General features: G+C 41.2%; 1 protein-coding gene across 2 annotated transcripts; it reads left to right on the top strand.

Annotated features, from left to right (window-relative positions):
- The first annotated feature begins 486 nt into the window (after positions 1-486).
- LOC122669712 (high mobility group B protein 15-like) lies at positions 487-23872 on the top strand. 2 transcript variants are annotated; one of them, XM_043866550.1, is made up of 7 exons: positions 487-787; positions 1160-1429; positions 19578-19656; positions 22003-22165; positions 22301-22426; positions 22574-22974; positions 23101-23872. In XM_043866550.1, the coding sequence occupies exons 2-7, from the start codon at positions 1188-1190 to the stop codon at positions 23494-23496; spliced, it is 1407 nt and encodes a 468-aa protein (XP_043722485.1). In that variant the 5' UTR covers positions 487-787; positions 1160-1187; the 3' UTR covers positions 23497-23872. The 2 variants fall into 2 exon arrangements, with proteins under 2 accessions (XP_043722485.1, XP_043722484.1); XM_043866549.1 differs by having other exon boundaries at positions 488-787; positions 22301-22429.
- The last annotated feature ends 1320 nt before the right edge of the window (positions 23873-25192 follow it).

Here is a 25192-nt window from a genome sequence, read left to right as displayed (position 1 = left end):
TAGTTTTCAAACCTTGTATTGTATATATCTATTATCTCTCTTTCTTTCTTTCTTTAAAACTGTTGTCTTAAAACTTAATGGTAGGTTTTGTGTTTTCTTTTCTTCTGATACCGTCATAAAGGGTGTATACTGTATGACTGACTCTACACATTCATATTTCTTCCTTCTGGTTAGTTTTTCTTTCTGCTTCTTCTTCTTAAGTATTCATTTCATTTCACATACTGTAATGTATATTACAAGACCATGGAATATATACAACAGGAAAAAAAAAATCATTTTTGTTGGGTTTTGGCTTCCATCAAAGAGGGTCAGAGGGAGGAGGACATTTTGATTGGAAATATCAAATCTGTGGTAATGGAGGTGGTGGGGGTTTGGGGGGTGTGGGGTGGGTGGTGTTTTGGGAAAAAAAAAAACAAGTAATGAAGATTTCTTCATAACTGTCATCCTCAATGTGTTTTTATGGACTAGTGGGTTGAATATTGTCGGGTCTCAGGAGAGATATATAAATACAAGTACTTGTCATGTCAGTGCTTAGCAGGGTTACTAATGGCTGGAGACGCATAACCTGTGTTGGCATTGTGGAGTCTCATCTCGGCAGTGTCCCTAATGGTCTAAGGAACCATAGGCAGTCTCTTCTTCTGTCTATCTAGTCTGGCCTATGTTTTCTGATCTCTGTTTCAAGGCTTGAAGGAGGGCTTTGCAGGGAGTAGTCTTTAGGGTCGATTCATGGCTGCAGTGCCAGTTTTGTTGTACGATGGAGACTTTTCGGAGTCTGAATCTCTATGTGGTTACTGGGTCTTCGGGGGCTTGTTCTTTTGGGTTATTACGTCTAGGGTTTCTTCTGTTCTGTTTTTCTCTCTGTGTTTCTTCAACATGCCGTGTCTAGCTTCTTTGGTTGATGAGGAGAATAATCGCTGCTCTATTCTGGTATTGGTTTACGGTTTTGATATTTTTTATGCTTTGTTCTTCTGGTTTACTTTGAGCTTTATTATTTTGATTTTTTGGTTTGATGCACTTTCTGTTTCGTGCTCATTGGTTTGGCCCCCTGGTTTATCTGTTTGTATTCGCCTCTGGTTTTGCATGCAATAATTTGTAATACCCGTTTTGGCTTTTTGGGTTGTTGATGTTTTTGAACCTCTTCTTTTTCTGATACTTGCAGTTACAAGTCTCAGAACCAATAACAGTGCATGGGAGACATGGTTGAGAGGGGAAGAGGAACGGAGGAACAGGGTCCGAGTTGTAGGAGAGATTTGGCGATGGTGTCATCTTCTTCTGCATGTTATACAAGTCCATTACCCGTTAGAGAGGCACCACCGAACTACCGTCCATATCCATCCCCACTTGCGAAGTACCAGGATGTTATAGCAGACCGAAAGCTTTTCATGGATTCCCTGGAGAAGCTCCATAGTACGATGGGAACCAAGTTTATGTAAGGCTGAAAGTTATCTTTTTAGAAATTTCTTCATGTTTTGGTTCTAATTTCTGCTTGTACTTCAAATATGAAACAACATCAATGTCGACCAAGGTTGAAATGGTGAGGAAGTTCAACGTTGATTGTAAAGTTTAGGTCTTTAAGCAAGATACCACTCTGCTTGATCTCATGTAGGATATTCGATATATTACAGACGGCATGGCGGAAGAGTTGCTTTCCCGTACAGTTTTCCTTTTTTTTTTTAAAAAAAATTCTTTTTAAACAAATACAGATTTGTAATATCTACCCATCTTGGTGATCCTTATCGTAAAGGTAAGCTTCATATTTTGTTCAAAATAGCTCCCATGTAGAAGTAAGTAGAGGACCGAAGTAAACAGAGGACTTGTTTCCCGAAAGTTTTAGAGTGCATGTTGGGGCCACAGCTGCTACATCTAGACAGTTCATGGTCGGCCTGCTCAACTTGCAGTTCATTCAGAATTTTCTCTTGTTTCTCTCTTCTTCTTGGTTGACATCATCACTAATTGGGTTATAGATTGCTCTTATGTGTTTTAATTTACTTCCACATTTCTATAACTTTAGGGACTCATGAATATTACTGTTGTTGCATTGTTCATGGTGATAATTGTAGATTAATATGGGCATGGGAATTTTGTGATGATTGTATGTAAATCATGTAAGCAGAAGAGTAATAGGCCTGTCCCAAACTTCTCTATTTCTGTACTCTTCTGAAAACTATCTTCATGTAACAATCTCTAGTTTCTATAGTAATTCCCACCCATTCAATTTGGTGCGTGATGAAATATTATTTAGTGGATTGAGTTATTCTGGATACTAAACTTGGCAAAAGCTGGCTCTATTGATGTTCAAGTTTAGCTAAGAAGGTTATTAAAGATGTCCTAGGCGAGTCGAACGTCATGCCTCCAGGGAGACTTGGTTGTGGGATGATGAGGTTCAAGCAACCATCAAGTCTAAGAAAGCTAGTTTTAAGACATGACAAAAGGCTAACGATGTGGAAAAAGGGATAAGGATGTGGAAGATCTAAAAAGAGAAAAATTTGCCAGAAATAAAGTTAAGAAGATTGTGGGAAAAGCAAGGGCTAAGAAATATAAAGATCTTTGTAACAATCTAAGCACAAAGAAAGGGGAAAAAATAAGATAACTAAAATGAGGGAAAAGGAAGATTAGAGATATCGACCATGTTAAATGTATTAAAAGTGAAGATGGTAAAGTACTAATAAGGGATGAGGACATTAAAGAGAGATTGAAAGATTATTTCTACAACCTATTAAATGGAGACATTTCGAGTAATAGCGGAAGACTGCATTACCCATCACAACGCTGCATGTTGTTGATATGTAAGAAAAATTAGGGTGTTTGAAGTAAAAAAAACTTTAAGGAGGATGAAAATAGACAAAGCAGCAGATCTAGATGAGGTCCCAATAGAAGTGTGGAAGAGCTTAGGAATTTGTGGTTTATCTTGGTTAACCAAACAGTTTAATAAGATAATGAGCATAAGGAAAATGCTAGATGAATGGAGGAGAAGCATTGTGATTCCGATCTACAAAAATAAATGTGATATTCAGAGCTGCAATAATGATGGAGGCATAAAACTAATGAGTCATACTATGAAATTATGGGATATGATTTTTGAAACCTACCTATGACAAGAAACTACTATTACGGAGAATCAATTTGGTTTTATACCAGAAAGATCCACATCAAAGGCTATTTATCCAACTCATGGAAAGATTTAGAGATTGCAAGAAGGAAGTCCATATGGTCTTTATTGACCTAGAAAAAGATTATGAAAAAGTCCCTAGAGAGTCAATCTAGCAAGTTCTATAGAAGAGAAGCGTTTCAAGTAAATATGTAGACATAATTAAAGATATGTATGATGATGTGGTGTCTAGTGTAATAAATTCTGGGGGTTCAAGCTAGTGAATTCCTAATTACAATTGGGTTACATTGATCAGCTTTAAGCCTTTATTTTGTTTGCACTTACCATGGATGATTTAATTAGAGGCATTCAAGATGAGGTTCCTTGGTGTATGTTTTTTGTTGATGATATTGTTTTGGTGTGTTAGTTACACTCGAAAGGATAATGAGGTGGTGAAAATTGATGAGGAAGATTCCAAAAAGTGATTATGTTAGGTATCTGGGCTCAATCATAAATAAAGAAGTTGATATAGAGAATGATGTTTCACAAAGAATTAAAATAGGATGGATGAATTGGAGAGGTGCGTTTGGACTCCGGAGTATTGTGTGATTGACGCATTCCTTTAAAACTTAAAGGAAAATTTTATAGAATAGTCATATGACTGGCTATGATGTATGGTGCGGACTGTTGGGCAAAGAATCATTATGTAGTAAACTAAGTGTAGCGGAGATGAGGATGTTGAGATGGATGTGTGGTAAAATTAGGAAGGATAAAGTAATAGATGATCATATTAGAGCTGATTTGGGAATAGCTCTGATATATGATAAGCTACGAGAAAGTCATTTGAGGTGGCATGGCCATGTTCAACATAGGCCTTTGGATGCGCCAGTGTGGAGGATGACTTGATTAAGATTGAAAGAACTTAAAGAGCCAGGGGCTAACCTTATATGAACCTAGGAGAAGTGGTGAAGAAAGACATGCCTAGCTTAGGCCTTGTATCAAGTATGACCTCGGATAGAGCTTATTGGAGGGCAACGATCCATGTAGCCGATGCTATTTAGTTGGGATAAATCTGAGTGATAGTTGTTGTTGTTTAGCTAAGTAACTCTACGTTGAGATGTTGAGTTGCCAGTTTAAAGCCACTTTTGCTATTGGCCAGATGGGATTGGGATGTTTGGTTGATCCCCCTCATTGATTCGATAATCACTTTCTTACACTAATTTTGCCAGGGTTAGGACAAGATGACCTAACCCAGTCTCATCTTGACTCATCTTATGTAAGAAGCTAATACTATATTCAACATTTGCATGACCAAATTCTTAATTTTCCATATTTGATGAAGAGAGAACCCCCAATAGCAATAATGCTGTTTGGGTAGGGGGTGTGCTTGTTGGTTATGCAGTGGTTTAGTAGGGTAACCTAGGACTTTGGAGGCTTTCTTATTTTATTCGTTGAATTGGCCTTCTTACCCCTACTTTGAATATCTTGTTCGGATGGAGCACAGTTCAGCCAAACTTATTGAGGGAGGACTTGTTTGTTTCACTGAACCAGATCGACTGGTGCTTCTTGTTTATCGCATTGCTTTGTTGGTACTATAGTGTATTGTTTGTGTCTTTGGATTTCCAAATCAAATCAATTATTCATCCAGAAAAAGACGTCTGAGTAGTTAGCTTGTGAAGTAGCCTAGGTGGTGGCTTGGTGCTTTGTTGCCTAGGCAATGAAGTCGTGTTATATAGAGGGGGGTTGTATTTTTGTAAACACTAAACATATGTTGTAGAAGACTTCCATTAAATTTTTCTTCTTTGATACATTAATGGGTTAGCAAGGACATTGAATTGGATTAATGGGTCCGAGCTGTCAGTTTTGAGTTAATCAATCAGGCATGGCTCTCTAGGTGAAAATTTGTTTCAGACCAGTCAAAGCTTGTTTCAAAATTTCACCATGTGCTTGCAAAAAGCTTGTTTCAAGTTTTTATGAACCAATTGGCTGTAATGTCATGTTACCAAGCTTTGACATCCGAATTTCAATTGGTTCTTATTTCTTGGATGCACTAAATTTGTGCTTTTCATCTCTCTCTCTCCCCAGTTTGAATCATTGATACTGCTGTGCATGCCAAAACTGGCTGTTAAGATGTATGTGTTGCCCTACATTCTCTACAATCAGTTTGGCACAGGTTAGTTGTACTCGTCAAGTTGTCATAGCATGAAAACTTCTGTTGCTATATCCTTGTTCCTTAGTCGTAATTACCGACTCATGTGAGTTTTCTCAAGTATGCTCTCGTAGGCCCAAACTTAAATCCTTTAGTGGTTTCAGATGCACTAATCTTTGTTATTGGTTTGTGTCCAACAATAAAGGTGGTGCTTCTTGAAGGAAGAAATCCAAGCTACTTAAATTGTGTAAGTTGGAAGATGCAAGTCCTTAAAGACGGATCTCATAATTCTATGGGGTTATTTTTTGCTCATTGGGTGTGTCTGGGCATTTTCTTTTCAAGTTTATTTTCCTTAATTTTCCCATTCTTTGTTTTTGTCATTTTGTCGAACAACTTCCTTGGTTTGGACACATATCTTTGTGGAGTTTCCTTCCTTTTAAGCTGTATACTTGTCCTGGACTTTTCAAGTGCTTATCAAGAAAAAAGTAAAAATGATACAATGTTCCATAAGGCTGGAGTCCTTTATGAATTGTATTTGATCATTTACATTACTGAAGAGGAACTTCTTATCAAATTGAAGACCTACTTTACATTGTTGATAGAAGTTGGTTTTTGAAGTAAATCATTGTAATGTGGTGATTTAAGCAGAGTGTTCCTTTTTTTCTGATCGTTCATGAGGTTCGTGGAAATGATGCAGGACATTTGGGGGTTGCTCTTACTAGCCCTAGCCCAGGCCCAATTAGATACTCCAAGGAATACTATCTCAGGCCCAAGCCCTACCAGCCCTGCATTTCGTTTTTATTTCAGTTATTGCTATAGAAGTAGTTATTAGAGGACAGGTATCGCTGTAGAAGTAGTTGTGAGGGAGTTATTTTCTGCAAATTTTTTTGGGAAAATTACACTGCCACCCCTTGAGGTTTGTATTAAATACAGAGTGATCCCCTGTGTTTCTAAATTATACAGGACTAATATTCCCCTAATTCTCAATTTTTTTCTTTTTACTAATTTTACTCTTGAAACAAACTTAATGGGACCCACCATCCCTCCTCCTCCTTCTTCTTCTTCTCTACAACCCTACTGGCCCTACCACCTGCTGCAACTCAATCCCACCCACCCTACCCTCCTGCAACCTAACAACACCACACCCTACCCTCCCTGATGATCAATTCAACTAACTACTACTATTGCTTCTTAATTTCTTTTGTCGCCTCAAACTTCTACATTTCTCTCTTGCTTAAAACCAACGGTAAGTCGGTAACACTCTAGATCTCACATATCCATATCTTAATACCCTATATTTGCTGAAACCCTATATGCTCTCTCTTTCCAATTATTTCAAAATCTCTTTAAATCTCTTACATGATTTCTTTTTTCCTTATATATAGGCTAAAGTAGCAAGTTTCTTCCTTAAATCCCCCCTTGCTCAGCTTCTTTGCCTTACAAATAGAAAACCTGAGGTTGCTGTAAGAAACATGGGGTTATGGGTTTGATACCAATTTCATTTTAATTGTTACTGTTGCAGTACTGCTGATCTCTTCATGTGTTCACCTTGTCTCTGCTAAATTAGAGCCGAGTAGTAGATGTAATCTCTACCAAGGTAGTTGGGTGAATGATTCATCTCCTTTCTACAACTCATCGAATTGTCCATTTATCGGTATTAATCTTGCTGGGATTCGAGAGCTGCAGGTTCAGATTAAAGGTGTCTCCCCATGTCTTCGTTTCAGCATCGAAGAAGCAGATCAGATAGGAATGCTTCTCTAGCAGGTAGAGTTTGCGGTCGGTGGCGCCAGTGGAGATCCAAGTGCTGGTGGCGGAGTCCTTGAATAACGACGGCATGGATTGACACATGTCCCATCTCCCGGAGTCGATGTCGTACATTTCGACGGCGAGTGGGTCATCGATGAAGTCGCAGGTGCCACCGGTGACAAGGACGCGGGAGTCGAGGCGTGCGACGATGGGGTTCTCGCGCCACACAAGTGGCACTTTCACATGGTGCCAATTCAAGTGGAAGGGATCGAAGGAGAGTGGGACGAAGGTTGCAGCGGTGGTGGGGTGGTGGTTGAAGAAGAACAAGAAAGAAGAAGAAGAAGAAGAAATAGTAGTGGGTCCCACTTTTTTATGTTAGAAAAGTAAAAAATTAGAATAGGGTTATTTTAATTGAAGGGCAAAGTTGGTATTTAAAATATATTATTTAACACCGTTCACTCACCGTCCACTTAGGGGGTCTGGTTGTATATTTTAGAAACACAGGTGGTCGTTTTGTATTTTATATAAACCTTAGGGGGTGGCACTGTAATTTTCCCTTTTTTTTTATTTTGAGTTTTTAAAAGACTGTATTTTGAGAAGGAATGGGGAACAGAATTGAATAATGGAAAGAATGAATTGAGTTTCTGGCTTTGTGCGTGTGCACTCTCCTTCCCCCCCCCCCCTCCTCCTTTTTTCCCCCTGCAATTCTCATTTTCCCTCTTCTTCTTCTACTGCTTCTTCTCATGGTTTCTCCTTCCGCTGCAATTCTGATTTTTTTCCTAGATTCTCTTTCTTCCTTACCCCTTCCCCCATTATCTGGTATCAAAGCCCAAACCTGGGTTAATCTCTCTCTCTCTTTCTCTCGGATTCTTCTCCCTTTCAGTCTCTCTACCCCTCTTATCTTTCTTCTCCTATCTAAGTTCTCTTATCTTGTTCCCTTCCTTGTTCTGGAAACCCCAAGCCAGAACTCCAAAATACTCATATACAACTACCTTATCCTCTTTACCATAACATCCATTGAACCCCTTTAACGACACGATTGCAACAACCAATCGTTCCATATTATTCCATCTTATCCCAAGTTGGAATGACGAACAGCACTGGAGATGCTGCAACAGTAATGGTGTATGGCTTCGACATTCCACTCAACAATATTGAGAGGACGTGCTGTTTCAAGATTTCATCTCCTTTTCTCGTGACCAGAGCTTTTGAACGGCATGGATCTGCAGCAGATGGACTGGTTTCCCGGGTTTATCCAAACTCAAGGTCGAGTTTTTTTCAAAGCAAGGGAGAGTTGATGCAGGACATTTGGGGCTACTCCTACTAGCCTTAGCTCAGGCCCAAGCCCAAGCCCTACCAGCCTGCATTTAGTTTTTATTTCAGTTATTGCTGTAGAAGTAGTTATTAGAGGATAGTTATTGCTGTAGAAGTAGTTGTTAGGGAGTTATTTTCTGCAATTTTTTTTTGATTTGGAGTTTTTAAAAGATTGTATTTTGAGAAGGAATGGGGAACAGAATTGAAGAATGGAAAGAATGAATTAAGTTTCTGGCTGTGTGCGTGTGCACTCTCCTTCCCCTCCCTCTCTTTCTCATGGCTTCTTCTCTTTTCCCCCTGCAATTCTGATTTTCCCTCTTCTTCTACTGCTTCTTCTCACGGTTTCTCCTCTTCCCCCTGCAATTCTGATTTTCTTCCTTACTCCTTCCCCCATTAGGAAAGGTTAAGTTTTTGTTTGGGGTTTGGTAATGTGAAAAGATTGCCTCTAAATTGTGCCATTTCTGCCCAACAATTTGAGTACGCACAAAAAAAAGCTAAGCTGCCTCTGTTTTCCTTGACTGTCACAGCAAAGCCAGCACAAATGAATGAGCATTAAATGTATAATCCCCTTGCAAGTAAAAAATATAGAGGAGAATGCTACACCATGTTGTATTGGAACCCAGGAGGGGATCTAGAATGAGGTCGGAGAAAGATGCTGGCTGGGTTAGATCTGATGACTCGTGGCGTGGGGGTCGGGCTCCCTCTACTCGTGGCAGTGGTAGAGGTTGGGTTGGATCAGGTAGGGGAGGTAGGGTGTCTGAAGGCCCGTTCTGGGGGGGGTTGGTTTCTGCTACTGCTTCTGTGGAATCTTTATACGTCTCGGGCAAGGAGTTTCCTTCACTGGGGTCTGTTGGTGGGGGAGGTTCTTCTTCGGGTTTGGGAGCCACTGTGGTCACTCCATTGGTCCTCGACTCTCTAGGGGAGAGAGACGATCTTCTAGATTTGGCTGGTGTATTTGCATCCCAAGTGCAGAAGCCTCTGTTTGAGGGGGTTGCTTCTGTGTCTCTGCTTTCCTCTTGGGGACTTAAAGGGTGTTCTGTTGATGGCTTGGATGCTGCAAACATGGTGCTTTATGAGGGGGTATCTCCACCAAAAGCATCTTGCTCTCCCCTGTCCTCTCATCTTGCTGTGGAGGGATTGAAGGACTGTCCTTGGTCCTCCTTATTTGGTGCTCGTCCCTCTACTCAAGAGGTCCTTTCTTTATACTTTGTTGCTCCTTCCTTGGAAGAGGGGAAGCAAATTGTTCACTGTGTTAGAGTTGTTAGAATATCTTGTATAGGGGTAGTTCTGTCATTGTCTAGTTATAAGACATGACTAAGTTGTATTTTTACTTTATTGTCGTATTTCTCCTTACCTCCCTAGGGAGACTTGTGTAATTTGGAAGACTTAATGAATGAAGCTAATATGTGTGTTGAGAATCACTCTCAACACGCACAATCGATTCTCCCATTCTCTTCTCTCCTTCTCCTTCTTCTTCTTCTTCTTCTTCTTCTTCTTCTTCTTGCTGTAAACTTCGTCCCTTACCAGATTCGATCTACCTTTGAGTTTCAACTTGGTATCAAAGCCAGGTTCTCTGGTTTGAGAGTCGGCTGAGCTCAGTCCTCATCTTCTCCTCTCTTTGGAACCCTATAAATGTAAAGGGGGTTCCATTGAGGCTGTATATGTGAAACCTATACTCCTTACAGCTTGGGAGTGGTATTCCCTAAGTTGGAGAGAGTTTCGGAGCTCTTGAAGGTGACTTGAAGCTATGGAGGAAGACAGCAAGTTACCGCCATCTTGTGAAGCTTCTTCTTGGTTCTCCTTCTCTTCTCCACATCTTGGCATGAGACCTATTGGAGTTGCATCGCCTAGGGGTGTTGTTTCAGACCCCGAAGCTCTTGTTTGTTGAAAAAGAAATGCTGCCTTGCTGCTAGATGTTTTGAAGACTTGAAACCAGGCTCTGTTTTTTCCGCCAGCCTAGGAGTGTCTCAGTTTCGATTCTGCCTTTGGCAGCTTGGATGACCTTGGAACTTGTCCCATTTGTGTCGTATGGCAGTGCTTTTTTGAAGCCCTAAGAGCCTGCCCTTGAAGGTGGAGGGTCAGAGGACTGCTACTGTTTTTTTTCTACTGCTACACAGGTATCGGCTGCTCTGTTTTTTTGTCTTCTCTGAGGTCTGCTGTATTGGATGGCTGAATGTGATAGTATTACATCTTGATACACTTATTGGGTGTTATGGACTAAAGGTTCTTGGCTACTAGCAGAATTTGGTTTGAGTTATGCAAGTTTTTGCTCTCCATATGCTTGCTGTTTTTTAGGCTTGGCCTCAGCCTTGTGGGTTGGTTGATTTGGGACCATTTTTTGTATTGGTCTGTCTCCTTGTTTTGGGTTGAGTATACTCCCCACTTGCGCAAACAATTTATATTGATTGTTGAAGTATTTGCCTATTATGTCCACTGTGTCTGGACAAGATTCTGAGGTCAGTGGACCAATTACAGCCGGCAGCCCAAGTGGTGGTTTCCCAACCATGGCTTCCTTTGATAACCCCAACACCCAGATCTCAGTTGTGAAGTTGGACAATACCAACTATTTGGATTGGTCCCGTTCCGTGAAGTTGTCCCTACGTAGTAGGGGGAAGTTGGGGTACATTACTGGGTCTATCACAGCTCCTGCTACTACTGATGCAGGCTATCTCAAGTGGGAGACTGAAAACTCCACTGTCATGACTTGGCTGATCTTTTCCATGAAACCTGAGATAGGTCGAAGATTTATGAGTAAGGAGACTACTAAAGATATTTGGGATGGTGTATCCAGAATTTTTTATAGAGTTGGAGATTCCATGAAAGTGTATCAAATTCTCCAAAAAATCATTCATATGAAACAGGGTGATAGGAGTATATCTAAGTACTACAACTCTGTTATTAGCTTGTGGGAGGAGTATGATCATTATACCAATCTCCAGCTTGTCCAATGCCGAGGATCGGCAAAAGTCTACAGAGCCAAGAAAAGGAAAGGATCCTTATTTTGCTTGGTGGTCTTAACTCTGAATATGAGCCCCTTCGCCTGCAAATCTTAGGGAGGTTTCCATTTCCATCTTTGGATGATGTGTGCAGTTATTTGCAAAGTGAGGAAACCTGGAGGACCACTATGGATATTGTACCATCAATAGAGAGGTCTGCTCTTGTTTCCAGTTCCCAAAAAGATTGGAAAAGTGGGGGGAAAGGCCGTGAGAGATACAAATGTGACCATTGTGGCAAGCTTGGACATACCAAGGACCGGTGCTGGGATCTTCATGGGTAGCCCCCTGGTATGTGTGGTAGTTCATCTCATGCCCGTGGAGGCAAGCGAGGGGGAGCTAAGGCTCATTCTGTGACATCTGAGTCCGAGCCACCTGGACCGTAGCCTGTTCCTGATTCCCTCTCACAGGATGATATTGCAGCCCTACGTCGGTTGATGTCTCTCCTTGGAGGGTCAGCTACTGGTTCTAGCTCTGGAGGGTTGACTACTTCTGCCTCAGCTCTACAGGTCTCATCTGCTACCCCTACTGCACCCACTTGGATCATTGACTCTGGAGCCTTCGATCACATAATTGGTATGTCCCAGTACTATGATTCCTATTCCATTTGTTCTGGCCGGGACATGGTAAGGGTTGCTGATGGTTCCCTTCCCTCTGTCTCTGGTAAGGGTAATGTGCGGGTTACTCCTTCTATTTCCCTTGAGTCTGTCCTTCATGTTCCCGACTTTGCTACTAACCTATTATCAGTGAGTCACCTAACCAAATCAGTACATTGTTGTGTCACTTTCTTTCCTTCTTATTGTGTCTTTCAGGATTTGGAGACAAAGAGGGTTATTGGCAGTGGGACTGAGAAAGGAGGACTCTATCTTCTTGAGCCACAGTCACCTGCTCAATCTACTGCTGCAGCTTATGTTTGTGGTCGGCATGACCGGAGTGCTTTGGAGTCTGTTATGCTTTGGCATCAACGTTTGGGTCATCCCTCTTTTGTTGTTATGAGGAGACACTTACCCCACTTGTTTACTTCTTTTCCAGCATCTTATGTTTTTCAGTGTGAATCTTGTATTTTTGCTAAACATTGTCGCACATCTTATCCTTATCGTGGTAATAGATCTACTGCACCTTTTTCCCTTATTCATACTGATGTTTGGGGGCCTTCTCCTACTACTTCCTTATCTGGTTTTCGTTATTTTGTTTCATTTGTGGATGACTATTCTCGGTCTACTTGGACTATTTTGTTAAAACAAAAGAGTGATGTTTGTGATGCTTTTAAGGAGTTTTATCACTTTATCAGTACTCAGTTTGGTACTTACATCAAAATTGTTAGATCTGATAAGGGGGGTGAGTACATGTATGGGGGGCTCCAACAGTTCTTTTCTGATAAGGGCATCATCCATCAACTGGCTTGTGTTGACACCCCACAACAAAATGGGGTGGCTGAACGCAAAAACCGCCATTTGCTGGAAATCACCAGGGGTCTTCTCTTTGGTATGCACGTGCCTAAGACCTTCTGGTCTAATGCCCTTCTTACCGCTGCCTTTCTTATTAACCGGATGCCAAGTCCACTCCTTGGCTCCAAATCCCCCTTGGCTCTTCTTTCTCCTCAATCCTCAGTTTTTTCCTTGTCTCCACGCGTCTTTGGTTGTGTTTGTTATGTACATGTCAACAAATCAGCCCGCACCAAGCTTGATCCCAAAGCTCTCAAGTGCATCTTCGTAGGCTACTCTGATTCCACTAAAGGGTATAAGTGCTACCATCCTTCTTCCCGAAGGCGATTTCTCTCCAAAGATGTCACCTTCTTTGAGTCTATTCCTTTTTTTTCATCTTCCCCTCGCCATTCTGTTCAGGGGGAGAGTATTAGCAGTGAACAGAATGCGGATGTCATTCCCTTCCTATCTCCTTTGCCTACCTCCACTTCCCCATTTCTATTTGATATAGGAAAGTACAAAGAAGTGGATGTTGTGGATGATGCTGATGTTGATGGTATTGGTGATGGTGATGCTAGCAGACAAAAGGAATACAAGGGGATAAGATTCAAAGAAGATGTGTATTCACAAGAGGTGAATGCTTGTTGAAGGAAAAAGGGAAGCAACCATGGTACAAGCGACCCTGCCAAAACCCCTCTTTGGATCCACATCCTCAGTCTCATCCTCTTCAGTCAGGTAATCCCTCTCCTTCTGAATTAGATCTTCCCATTGCTATTAGAGAGGGGAAGAGAACCTGTACTAATCCCATAGCCCAGTTTGTTTCCTATGACTCCATTTCTCCTACAGGTGTTGCTTTTTCCACTGCTCTTGAGTCTTCTTCTATTCCCAAAAATGTTACAGAGGCCTTATCCAATCCAAAAGGGATGCAAGCAATGACTGAGGAAATGGTTGCTCTAGAGAAGAACAATACTTGGACACTTGTTGATCTTCCCAGGGGGAGAACTCCAGTTGGATGTAGATGGGTTTATACAATCAAGTATAAATCCGATGGTACAGTGGAAAGGTACAAAGCTCGGCTGGTTGCAAAAGGGTATAGTCAGGTGTATGGCATTGACTACCAGGAGACTTTTGCCCCTGTAGCCAAGCATAACTCCATCAGGGTTCTTCTTTCAATAGCAGCCAATAAAGATTGGCCTATGTACCAATTAGATGTGAAGAATGCATTTCTTCATGGAGATTTAGCAGAAGTTGTGTATATGCAGCCTCCACCTGGTTTTAAGTGTCCCTCAGCTGAAGAGAAAGTGTGTTTGTTGAAGAAAGCTCTCTATGGCCTAAAGCAGTCTCCTAAGGCCTAGTTTGAGAGATTTAGACAAGCCATTCTGAAGAATGGGTATTCTCAGAGTCAAGCTGACTACACCTTGTTTATCGGAGAGGTAATGGTACGATTCTGCTCTCATTGTCTATGTTGATGACATTGTGGTGATGGGAATGATGTTGCTGAGATAGATAGATTGAAGTCTTATCTGGCTAAACAGTTTGAGATCAAAGACCTTGGAATCTTAAATTACTTCTTGGGTATTGAGGTATCTAGATCAAGGAAAGGGATCAACATTTGCCAAAGGAAATTTGTCTTGGATCTTCTGAAAGAGACAGGGATGATGGGGTGCAAACCAACCACTTCCCCCATTGATCCGAATCATAAACTTGGTGATGAATGTGGTTCTTCTCTTATAGATGCAAGCAAGTACCGAGGTTAGTTGGGAAACTAATCTATCTCTCCCTAACTTGACCGGACATCTCTTATGCGGTTGGAGTGGTGAGTCGGTTCATGCATGCTCCCAGGGTGGACATCCGGATGCGATATATCGCATCATCAAATACTTGAAATCCTGTCCAGGAAAGGGCCTTCTATTTGCCAGGCATGACCATTTGCAGATTGAAGGCTACACAGATGCTGATTGGGCTGGTTCAGTCTCTGACAGGAGATCTACTTCTGGGTATTGTACCTTCTTGGGTGGTAATCTAGTTACCTGGAGGAGCAAGAAACAACCAGTTGTTGCTCGATCTAGTGCTGAGGCCGAGTTTAGGGCTATGGCCCATGGAGTATGTGAGCTTATATGGCTAAAACGACTTCTTCACGATTTGAGCTTTGAAACTGAAGGGCCAATGAGACTTTATTGTGACAACAAAGCTGCCATAAGCATTGCCCATAATCCGGTTCAACATGATCGAACCAAGCATATTGAGGTCGATCGTCACTTCATCAAAGAGAAGTTGGATTCTGGGTGCATTTGTACTCCTTTTGTGAAGACAGGTGATCAAGTAGCCGATATGTTCACCAAGGGTCTCTCTTCTAGTCTATTTAGTACTCTATTGTGCAAGCTGGGAATGATTGACATTTATTCTCCAGCTTGAGGGGGAGTGTTAGAGTTGTTAGAATATCTTGTATAGGGGTAGTTCTGTCATTGTCTAGTTATAAGACATGACTAAGTTGTATTTTTACTTTATTGTCTTATTTCTCCTTACCTCCCTAGGGAGGCTTGTGTAATTTGGAAGACTTAATGAATGAAGCTAATATGTGTGTTGAGAATCACTCTCAACACACACAATCGATTCTCTCATTCTCTTCTCTTCTTCTTCTTCTTCTTCTTCTTCTTGCTGTAAACTTCTTCTCTTATCAGATTCGATCTACCTTTGAGTTTCAACTCACTGCCCTAGTCATATTGTTTCAGAGGAGTTACACCTCTGGGAGAAAACTTGTGTTGGTCATTTCGTTGGATGTAGGCCATCCTATGAGTATGTGAAGGGCTTCATTGCTCACCTTTGGAGATTAGTAGGGCATGTTGATGTAAAACTCACAAATGAAGGGTTCTTCATCTTCCAGTTCACCAATGGGGAAGACAAACTTCGTGCTATTGATGGAGGGCCATGTTCCTCCAAAGTAGGCCTCTCATCATCCGCCCTTGGGATCTTTTCTCCCCTCTGAAGAGAATGGAGTTCTCTTCCCTTCCAATCTGGATTCGTCTTCCGGGGCTTCCGTTTCACCTTTGGACATGCAATGGATTGAGTCGCATTGGTAGTGCCACTGGCACCCCGTTGTTTTCTGATTGCCTTACTCTCTCAAAGGAGAGATTGTCGTTTGCCAGAATTTGTGTTGAGATCTCAGCTTCGACAAACCTCCCGCATTCCATTACCATCTACCCAGAGGATGGTTTCTATTTTGAACAAGAAGTGGTGTTTGAATGGGAACCCCCTGTTGTCCCACTTGTGTTTCGTTTGGCCATTCCTCCTCCCAATGTGGGAATACAAAGTCGGTTCCTCCGATGCAGAGTAACAAACCATCAACAGGAGTCAACATTCATGGCCATCATCCTCGATCTTGTAGTCGTAGGAATCAAGTTGCAAGTGTCGGCGCTGGTAGGGGCAGCAACTGTTCACGAAGATAGATTTCCAATCGTTGGAAACTTAGCCATTCCTGGGACTGATGCGAGTTGTCAGCTGTGCTGCAGCCCCAGTCATTTCCTTTCTCATACTTCCCTTGGTATTGGCAAATCTGAGAGATTGGGCTCGATCCATTCTGGGATAGTGTACGACCTGATAGCTGGCATGCAAACTTCTTCTCAATATGGTAGCGAGTTTCTTGCCAACTCTTTTGATTTGCCAGCCTCCTCAGAAGTGGAGTGCAATGAGGTTTTATCCCCCTCCAATAAAATCGGCTCCTTATGGTTATCCTCTTAGAGATGCCCAACTAAGTGAGACAATGTTGAGTGTTGAGGTGGCATCTCCATATATGGAAGTGGTCCCAAAGAAGCGCAAGAAGAAACATTCAAAAAACCATAGCAAATCCCTCTACGGTGATCGATCCTTGTGATGGGGATAGACCTTTGAGTATTTTATTGCTTTCTTCTAAGGGAGTGGATAATATTGCGGACCCCACCTTAGCGTACTCATCCTCAAAAGGCATCAATGTGGTTGTCGAGTTGGGAACTTCTATGGGTGAAGGCGGTCTTTTGGTTCATGACGCGAAAAATGACTCATCCAATCTCGCTCCCCCAATGGGAGATCCGATGTGTGCTCATGCGGAGGAGAGGATTTGAGAGACCTCAGGCAGAGATGATGACCTATCAATTTTAGACCACTCCAACATTGATGTTGGTGCTCCATCTTTAATGATTGGTGGGGAGAATAAGTCTATTCGGCAGCAACACCTTCGTTACGGCTCCTCAGATAGCAAAATGGTGGGATCTCACCTTGCAACCTGTAGTTATTTCTGCCATTGGGGTTTCTCCCCCTCCTATTGAAGAGGGCCTTCCCTTAGCGCTGATCCCCTCCTCTCCCCCCTTGGCTGTACCGCCAGAAAGGTAACCAGTCCTCGGAAGCGGTGGTGGATGCAATATATTACAATCCAAAGGAACTAGATTCTGTGGGCGCACAAAAGTCTTCTGGTCGTGGCAACAGTATTGCCACTGTCTGCGACTATAAGTAAAGGCGCGAAGAAGAATGGTAATAGGAAATGGGAGCTGTTGCTCCAGCAAATGGCCATGCGAAAGGTGTTGACAATTCCGATCTTCGCCGGAAGATCAAATTAGCTAAATATGTCTTTACGAGTAGGTAGCAGTTTCTTCATGTACATATAGTAGCAGTAGACTACTATTGGTAGAATAGTGGAACTAGAGTAGTGTGACTATAGTGCTTGGCGTGTCTGCACTGTGTCTGTGTAGGAATCTGTGTACACACATCACATTGGCAAGGCTCATAATTTTAAGTGTCCAGGTAACATAGCCGAAGGGGTTGGCAAGGCGATCTTGAATGGAATGAAAGTTACCTCATTTGACCTGTTACCTTTTGTGCATGGCTTTTAGAGAAATACTTTATGTTTGGTGAATTCCATTGGATTTTTCTTTTTTGTCTTGGATTCATGTTGGTACCTTCAATGTCCTCATGTTCTGAGGAACCATTGGGCGGACAAAATAATCGATTGCCAACGCATTGGCAACTCTCACCTCCATGGTTGTAATTCATGGTGGCTGCAGGATATTACCTTTTAGAATAGAGCAAAGAGATCAACCGGCATATCTAACTACAATCAATGCCTTGATAGCCGATGGACGACCATGGTATGCGAACATTGTGGGCTTCATTGAAGAGAGAAAATACCCAAAGGATGCCACTCAAAAGGACCGGAGATTCCTAAGGAGATATGCTACACAGTTCATACTAAACGAAGGCATTCTATAGAAATGAGCATACGAAGGAATACAGCTAGTATGTGAGGATGCAGAACAAGCACAAAGTGTAAGTGAACAGACACATCTGGACATCTTTGGTCCACATATGAATGCTAGGATGTTAAGAAAGAAGATCCTACGGTTAGGGTATTTCTGGAATACTATGGAAGTGGACTGTGCAAAATACTTAAAGAAGTGCCACAAGTGTCAGAATTTGTGTCCACACTTGTCAGATTGGTGAAGCTCCTAATTTGAAGTGTCCGGGTAGCATAGCTGGAGGGGTTGGCAAGACGATCCTGAATGGCATGCAAGTTGCCTCATTTGACCTGTTATCTTTTGTGCATGGCTTTTAGAGAGAGATTCTATGGGTGGTGAATTCCCTTGAATTGTTCTTTGTGTCCTAAATTCATGTTGGTACCTTCAATCTTGTCATGTTGTGAGCAACCAAGGGGCATCTACAGTATCTATATATCTTTTACAGATGATGTGACTATTAATCCAATTGGAGTACAAAATATGTTTTTAGGGGTCCATCTGATTGTAACCAATTAGATTGCAACTTCTGTTGTAACCTAAATTATATTACCCTTTTGAAGGTAGCTCATGGGGTCAAATGGTAACTTGAGTTTAATTTGTGTAGTCCGATAAAAGACCCCAACTTGTCCACTGCTAATGTAAAACTAGGACGAGTTGATTGTGTGTAATTCCATAAAGACCCCAACCTTTTTATGTAGCAACAAAGCTCGCTACTAATAAACAATTCTACAATTAGGTAGCAACTTTTGAGCTTCATTCAAATTGTTGAAATTATCAACAGCTAAATCACCCACTGGAAAGGAGTTAAACACATTACATAATGTTGATCCAGTGACGTTGAAACATGTGGAATTGGGTCTTGGCTAAGAAATGTGATAAATGTAAAACTGCGATGTGTTTGTTAGTTGTATCACTTACATATCTGTAGAAAAAATGCATGAACATATGTAAATAACTTGTACGCCCCCTGGAGGTTTTCTATAGGATTAGATTTAATCTACATTTTGGGTGTTATGTGTAGACTTTTAGATTTCTCTCCTTTATCCTTGTTTGCCAGAGGAGGAAAATTGTTTGCAACTTCCCTAGACCGTAATTTCATAAAAAACTAAATAAAATCCTTAGACCATAATCTGAACCAATAGAATAAGAAAAGTTACAAACAAATAAGAAACGTAGAAAAGGAGATAAAAATATAGGCACACGTCTTTGTCAGAGAAAGGTAGGACCAGAACCACTTGAAAGCTTCCATGGCTATTATGACTTCTTATTCATCCAAAGCATCTGTAGGGTTCGGCACTGGAAGGAATTTAGTAAAGCAAGATATGATGCAAAAGATTTTGCATGGATCCATCTGGATTTTTTTACTTTCTCCTCGTTAATTCTTCTATTTTCTTTCTTAGAAAGTAGCATGGCCTCCAAAGTTGTTGTTTTCTTAGTAACGTCTACTATATTAGTGAGTTCTTTGGGAAAAAAAGCTGGGGAATGATGGTATCCTTGTGTAACCTGTTCTTTATCATTAGTTTTCTCCTTATGAGTGTGTTGGAACTTACTTTTGCGCTATTGACATTCCATTTTTTTGCATGGCTATTGTATTTTTAGGATCCCAATAATAGGTGGCAAGGAACTAGACTTACATCGGCTCTTTGTAGAGGTTACGTCCCGTGGTGGTCTCGAACAGGTTAGATGAAATAATCTACTACATGCTTCTTTTCCTCTATGTATAATTGATTCTGTTTGGTTAATTGGTCCCATCAGTTTTCTTATTACTGTATTGTATAAGAAGTTCGTCAGTTTTGGAATTCATTTTACCACCAATTATCCATTTTCTATTGTATGATGCTGGTCATTTGAAGTACCATTGAATCAGATTTCAAAAAGGGGGTAAATTATGGTTGACATGTCCATTTGTTTTTAGTATCAACAGTGCAGCTGAAATTGAATATGTTATTTAGCAAAATTAACTATAATCATATAACACTGGCCAACTCAGGTTCTGAATTGAAAACGTCACATGATTGCTTGTTGAATGAGGTTGGATACTTTTCTTGTGTGAGCTGGTCTAGCTATGGCAGCATTCATTTGAGGACAAATTTTATGCTCCTTTTTTCTATTTGAACTTGTATACATGGTAATCTATCTTTACTTTGAGAAGTATGACATACCTTGCTGGAAAGCCCTCTGCTCTTCTTTTTCTCTACCTAGCAAGTGTTGGTAAACCATGGCTTATGGATCTTAAATTTTTCAATGAAGCTGCCAACCACAATTGATTCGTACACTGGCCTCAAGGCAAATGAGAAACAGATTTGTGTTTGATGCAGTTTAAAGAAGAAAATTGCCCATGTGTTACTGTTCATGTGAACAGTGATCGATGTGCTGTTTAGCTTTAGTTATGAACCCCATATGGTCAGCTGGAGTGGAATATTAAATGCTGCCAATATCATATCTTTAGCTGCAATATTGTTTAGTTGCTATTTCCCTTAGTTTCTATTTCAGTACTTTCTATTATCTTGTATGGCTATTGAGTCAATAGCTTGATTGTTAGAGTTTCTATTTTCCAGCAAGTTACTATTTAGGAGTTAGTTTCTTTTTCAGTTGTATTCGCAGCCAAGCAAAATCTCCACACCAATGGGAGTTGCCTATTTTGTAGCTATTGATGAGTTGATTATAAATAAAGAAGAGGGGCCCCTATTGCCCCAAGCCCCCAACGATTTGAAGAAAAGAAATTAAGCTTATTGCTTAGCTGAGAGAATCAGTTGCCCTGTGAGAGAGCTATGGTGGGAGACCATGGGTGTGAGACCCCTCCTATCCTTCTTCCTTTCCCTTCTTCTCCAATCGATCTCCATTCTCTCTCTTGTTTCTATAACCTGCAACTAAGCAACGGGCCCTTCTCTGAAGTTATTGTTCTTCTGAGGCTCTTAAACAACCCACACTGCCACTGAAGATTCGTGACTGGTCTGAGAGCCAATTCATACCTGTTGCTGGTTCTTTTCTATTTTTATACGGCTGATTCAAGCCTGCTGTTCTCTGCAACCTGAGATCCAATAGAACTGCAGTTCTGGGGATCTATTCCCCTGTCCAAAACCTCCACTCGATCACCAGGGAATCCGGATCTGAGGCATGCTGTTTGGAATTTTAGAGACCTCCAGAATAGGCCTGTGGTTGATTTGTTCCATAAGTTTCCTGCTGCAGCCTGGAAGGCCTGTATCTCTGTAACCTCTCACCAGATCAGGGGAATATTCAAAGCACAACATCACCTCACATAGGATCCAAATTTGAGGCTGAATTGCTGGTTTGAGTTTATCCTCTAACCTTCTAATTCTGCGACTCTTTTGAGTTATTTCTGCAGCCATTACTCCCTTTGACCTGAGGTTTTCAGGTTTGATCAGTCCTTAGAGACCCATATAAGACCAACACACCTACCCGCAGATAAAACTTTAAGAACAAGTACTTTGTAGTGCTTTTTATCTCTTTGATCTGTGATTCTGTGTTTTTCTGCCAATAAAACAGTGTTCTTTTTCTTTTGCCTCCTTTTTTTTTATGGGGAAGGAGGAAGTTGTTGAAAAACAGAATTCTTACTTCTACCACTGAGGGCCTTGATGAAGACCTGATGCAAACCAACTAGTGGCCCATGATCCTTTTTCACTTTGGTTTGGGGTTTGGTACAGGAAGGCATGAAACTGAATGTAACCGTAACTAGTTCTTTACCAACTCTTGTTATAATTTGATTACAATGTATATGTTATTTCTCATCTATGGGTTTTGGATAATTGAACTATTGTGCTCTCCGTCTGCTTGTTATTCTACGGCTTTTTATAGTCCTCACCTGTCTTACGGCCAAAACTTGGTGGTTTCCTTTTACTTCATTGGTGTGGCATATTTCAAGACATGGACTAACTTAGCTTGACAATTAAGGTTGGCTGAATGGAAATAGATGCCAAAGAAGGAAAACTAGGTCTATGGCATTCTTGTTAAAAATATAGTTGTCTCATTTCATATTACTTGTTGCTTTTCCAAAACAATGCAGGTCATTAGAGAGAGGAGATGGAAAGAAGTAACCGCTGTTTTCAGTTTTCCCTCTACAGCTACAAATGCATCTTTTGTCCTGCGCAAGTACTACATTTCCTTGCTTCATCACTTTGAGCAGATCTACTTCTTTGGAGCCCAAGGTTGGACCTCACCACCGGCTGGTGAGAATATTGAACTTTTGGTATCATTGTAGATGTTAATGTATCTTTACCGTAAATGTCAAAAAGAAAACAAGTAAAGGAGAAAGGAAAGTTGTGTGCTTAACCTACAATGACTGTTAGGGATATCTGTTGCAGTTCCTTTGCAGACTTCTCCCGTGCCAGTTCAACCTCAAAGGTCAGTTGAACCAGTGCTACCATCAGCAGAAGCTCAAGCGAGTATGACTGTCAAACGAAGGAAAAGTTGTGTGGAGTTCTCAACTGGTGGTTTGTTCTTCTCTAATGCTTCATTTTTTATGTGGATAAAAGGTTTCAGGCCATCTATTTATCCATAATATCTTGCTTGTTTTCTTCAATGCTGTTTCCTACCATGTTGAAGATATTGAATTATTTCCTCGCTTGTTGGTGCAGCAAGTACATCTCCGCCAACGGGTTGTCCTGTGGTCGGTGTCATTGATGGAAAATTTGAACATGGTTATCTTGTCAGTGTTATGGTTGGTACACAGCAGCTAAAAGGTGTTCTGTATCATGCTAATGAACTCTCAGTTGGCCAGGTGCCACAATACTCTGGTTTTCTTGCCAATAATAGTACCAGGGATGCTGCAGCAGCAGGCACAGGCCGCCGTAGGCGTCGAAAGAAATCAGAGATGAGAAGGCGGGATCCTGCCCACCCAAAACCTAACAGAAGTGGCTATAACTTTTTCTTTGCTGAGCAGCATGCGAGGCTGAAACTACTTCATCCTGGAAAGGATAGAGAAATCAGTAAGATGATTGGTGAATTATGGAACAAACTGACGGAGACTGAGAAAGCGGTGAGGAAAAGCCCCATTTCTTTGTTATGAGTTTCATCTGTAAAATCTAAAATTCTCACAATTTATTTCTTGAAGGATATTCAACTTACCTATATTTTTCTTTTGTTCATGGCGTATGGTGTTCAGGTTTATCAGGAAAAAGGCTTTAAGGATAAAGAGAGGTACAGAAGTGAAATGGAGGTATACAGGGAGAGACAGAGAACTGGAAGTGTTATCAGTGATGCTGTTCCAATCCAGCAGAGGCATGTGGTGCCGGATGTAGCAATGGTGGAAGCACATCCAAACATGAATGCTGAAGAAGGTGACTCCCTTCAAACAATTGAGACTGACACTAGTTCTGGACTATCTGTTTCTGAGGAGGAGAAGACTGCGGGCAAGGACTCAGAAGTTGAAAAATCTCCAGTGGCAGCAAATGGTTCTGAATCTATCAATGTAGCTCCGGGTGTCTCAACTGAGGGAGATGATTTTGAGTTGCGGAAGAGGGATCTGAATGTAGATGAGAACAAGGTTCAGGGCCAATAAAATAAGAATCAGTTGCTTGTGAGGACATTGATCTGTCGAGGAAATTGATATATTCTTGAAAGGATTTCGGCTTCAGTCATTCATCACTTTGTGATGTATGTGTAGAATCAGGTCATCGTTTCTTCTATTTTTACTAACTTATTTTTAGGATGTCTTTGTAAAGTAGGTCTGTAGTTACAAAGGATGTTTTCTTGTTTTTTGGAAGTGCTCCCCCCCCCCCCCCTCCAACAATCAAGATTTTAGATGTAGTTGGAAAGTGTTTAATGTATTCAGTATAGTAAACTCATTTTCTCATTTAAGTTTGGCCATTTGTACAGCCCAGTACCAATTCAATCCAGGCAGCTGAAACTGTTTCCCTATTTGATTTCAAGAGACCCTTACTATGAATTCTGTGTAGTTAAATGGGAGTTGATACAGCATTCTTTGTTTGGAGGTCATTTGAAGATCCATGCTCATTTCAAGCTTTGGGCTAACCCCCAACATCTTACCATTTGTGTGCTGGTAGGTAGTCTATTGAGATCTTACGTTGCACGGCCATCAGTCTTCTCTCCCTGCTATGTGGTATTGGTGATGGAATATCCTTGGAAACTATTCTTCTCAAATGTATTGCTGTTAGATGCGATACGTGATGATGCAGGTCTGCATCATGTGATGTGTGTGCTGTCATGGACATATGCTCTCAAAGATCCACGGATGATCAATTATTCTCTACCTGTCTTCTCTGGTTCCGGGTGATCTGGTAGATGGTCAGCAGAGACTCCACTATTTTTGAATTCCTGATTTTGAACTGTGGATCTGATTTAAATTTCTCGTGGTATTTTTTCAGTAGATAGAGAAATAGCAGAAAATGTTTCTGATTTAATTTTCCCTGTTATGATTTACCTTCTTTGTGCATGGTTTCATGAGTACATTGCCATAATTTTCCAGTGACTTTTTTCATGGAATGATCTCCTCTTGGGTTGGAGAAAGAGTTTCTGGTTACTCTTGATCATACACTGAGTCTGTGACTTGATGAATTGCCAGTCCAAATTCAGTTAATGGTGAGCAAGAAGCCAAACTTTGAGCAGCTTCTGCATAGGCCTGGCCCAAGTATGAAATATGGTTTACACCTTCAACCTCCTTTTCTTACATTACTCTAGGCTTTGCTGTTCTGACCGAGGAGTGAAGGGTTTCTGTTTTGAACTCTGATTTAAATTTTGGTGCTGGGTTGACAACCAGATATTTAAGCTTATCAGACAGATCTCAAAATAAACACTAATTGGCAGCCAAGGCCATAGATTGGGCAGAAACCATGGGGGGATAAAACCAGGTTGGAAGAGCTGATCAAACCGGGTTAGATTGGAACCGGACACCAAAGCCATCTTGGTTCTTCAGTCAGACCTAGTAAGAAAAACTAGAACCAAACCCTTAAATGTATTGATGTCTGGTTCAGTTTTTGGGTTGCCCTTAGGTCGGACCGACGGAGTGGAAATTGAGATCCTTCTCTTCAAGTAAGAAACCAAGTGGATGTTTTGAAGGACGAACTGATTCAACCCATTGATGGTGTAAGATATGATCATGTGATCAATCTGTGAGCTCTGGTACCTCATAAATTTGAGTGCATATGCCAAACTGGGCTCAGCCCAGAACTTGCTGAAAGCTGAAAGGGACAATCAACTACCAAAGTAAAAATTTGGTGTAATCACACCAATCTTTG

Source organism: Telopea speciosissima, chromosome 7, assembly GCF_018873765.1.
Source record: "Telopea speciosissima isolate NSW1024214 ecotype Mountain lineage chromosome 7, Tspe_v1, whole genome shotgun sequence".
NCBI lineage: Eukaryota > Viridiplantae > Streptophyta > Magnoliopsida > Proteales > Proteaceae > Telopea > Telopea speciosissima.
Note: the sequence above shows the minus strand (reverse complement) of the source record. Positions and strands in the feature narration are given on the sequence as shown.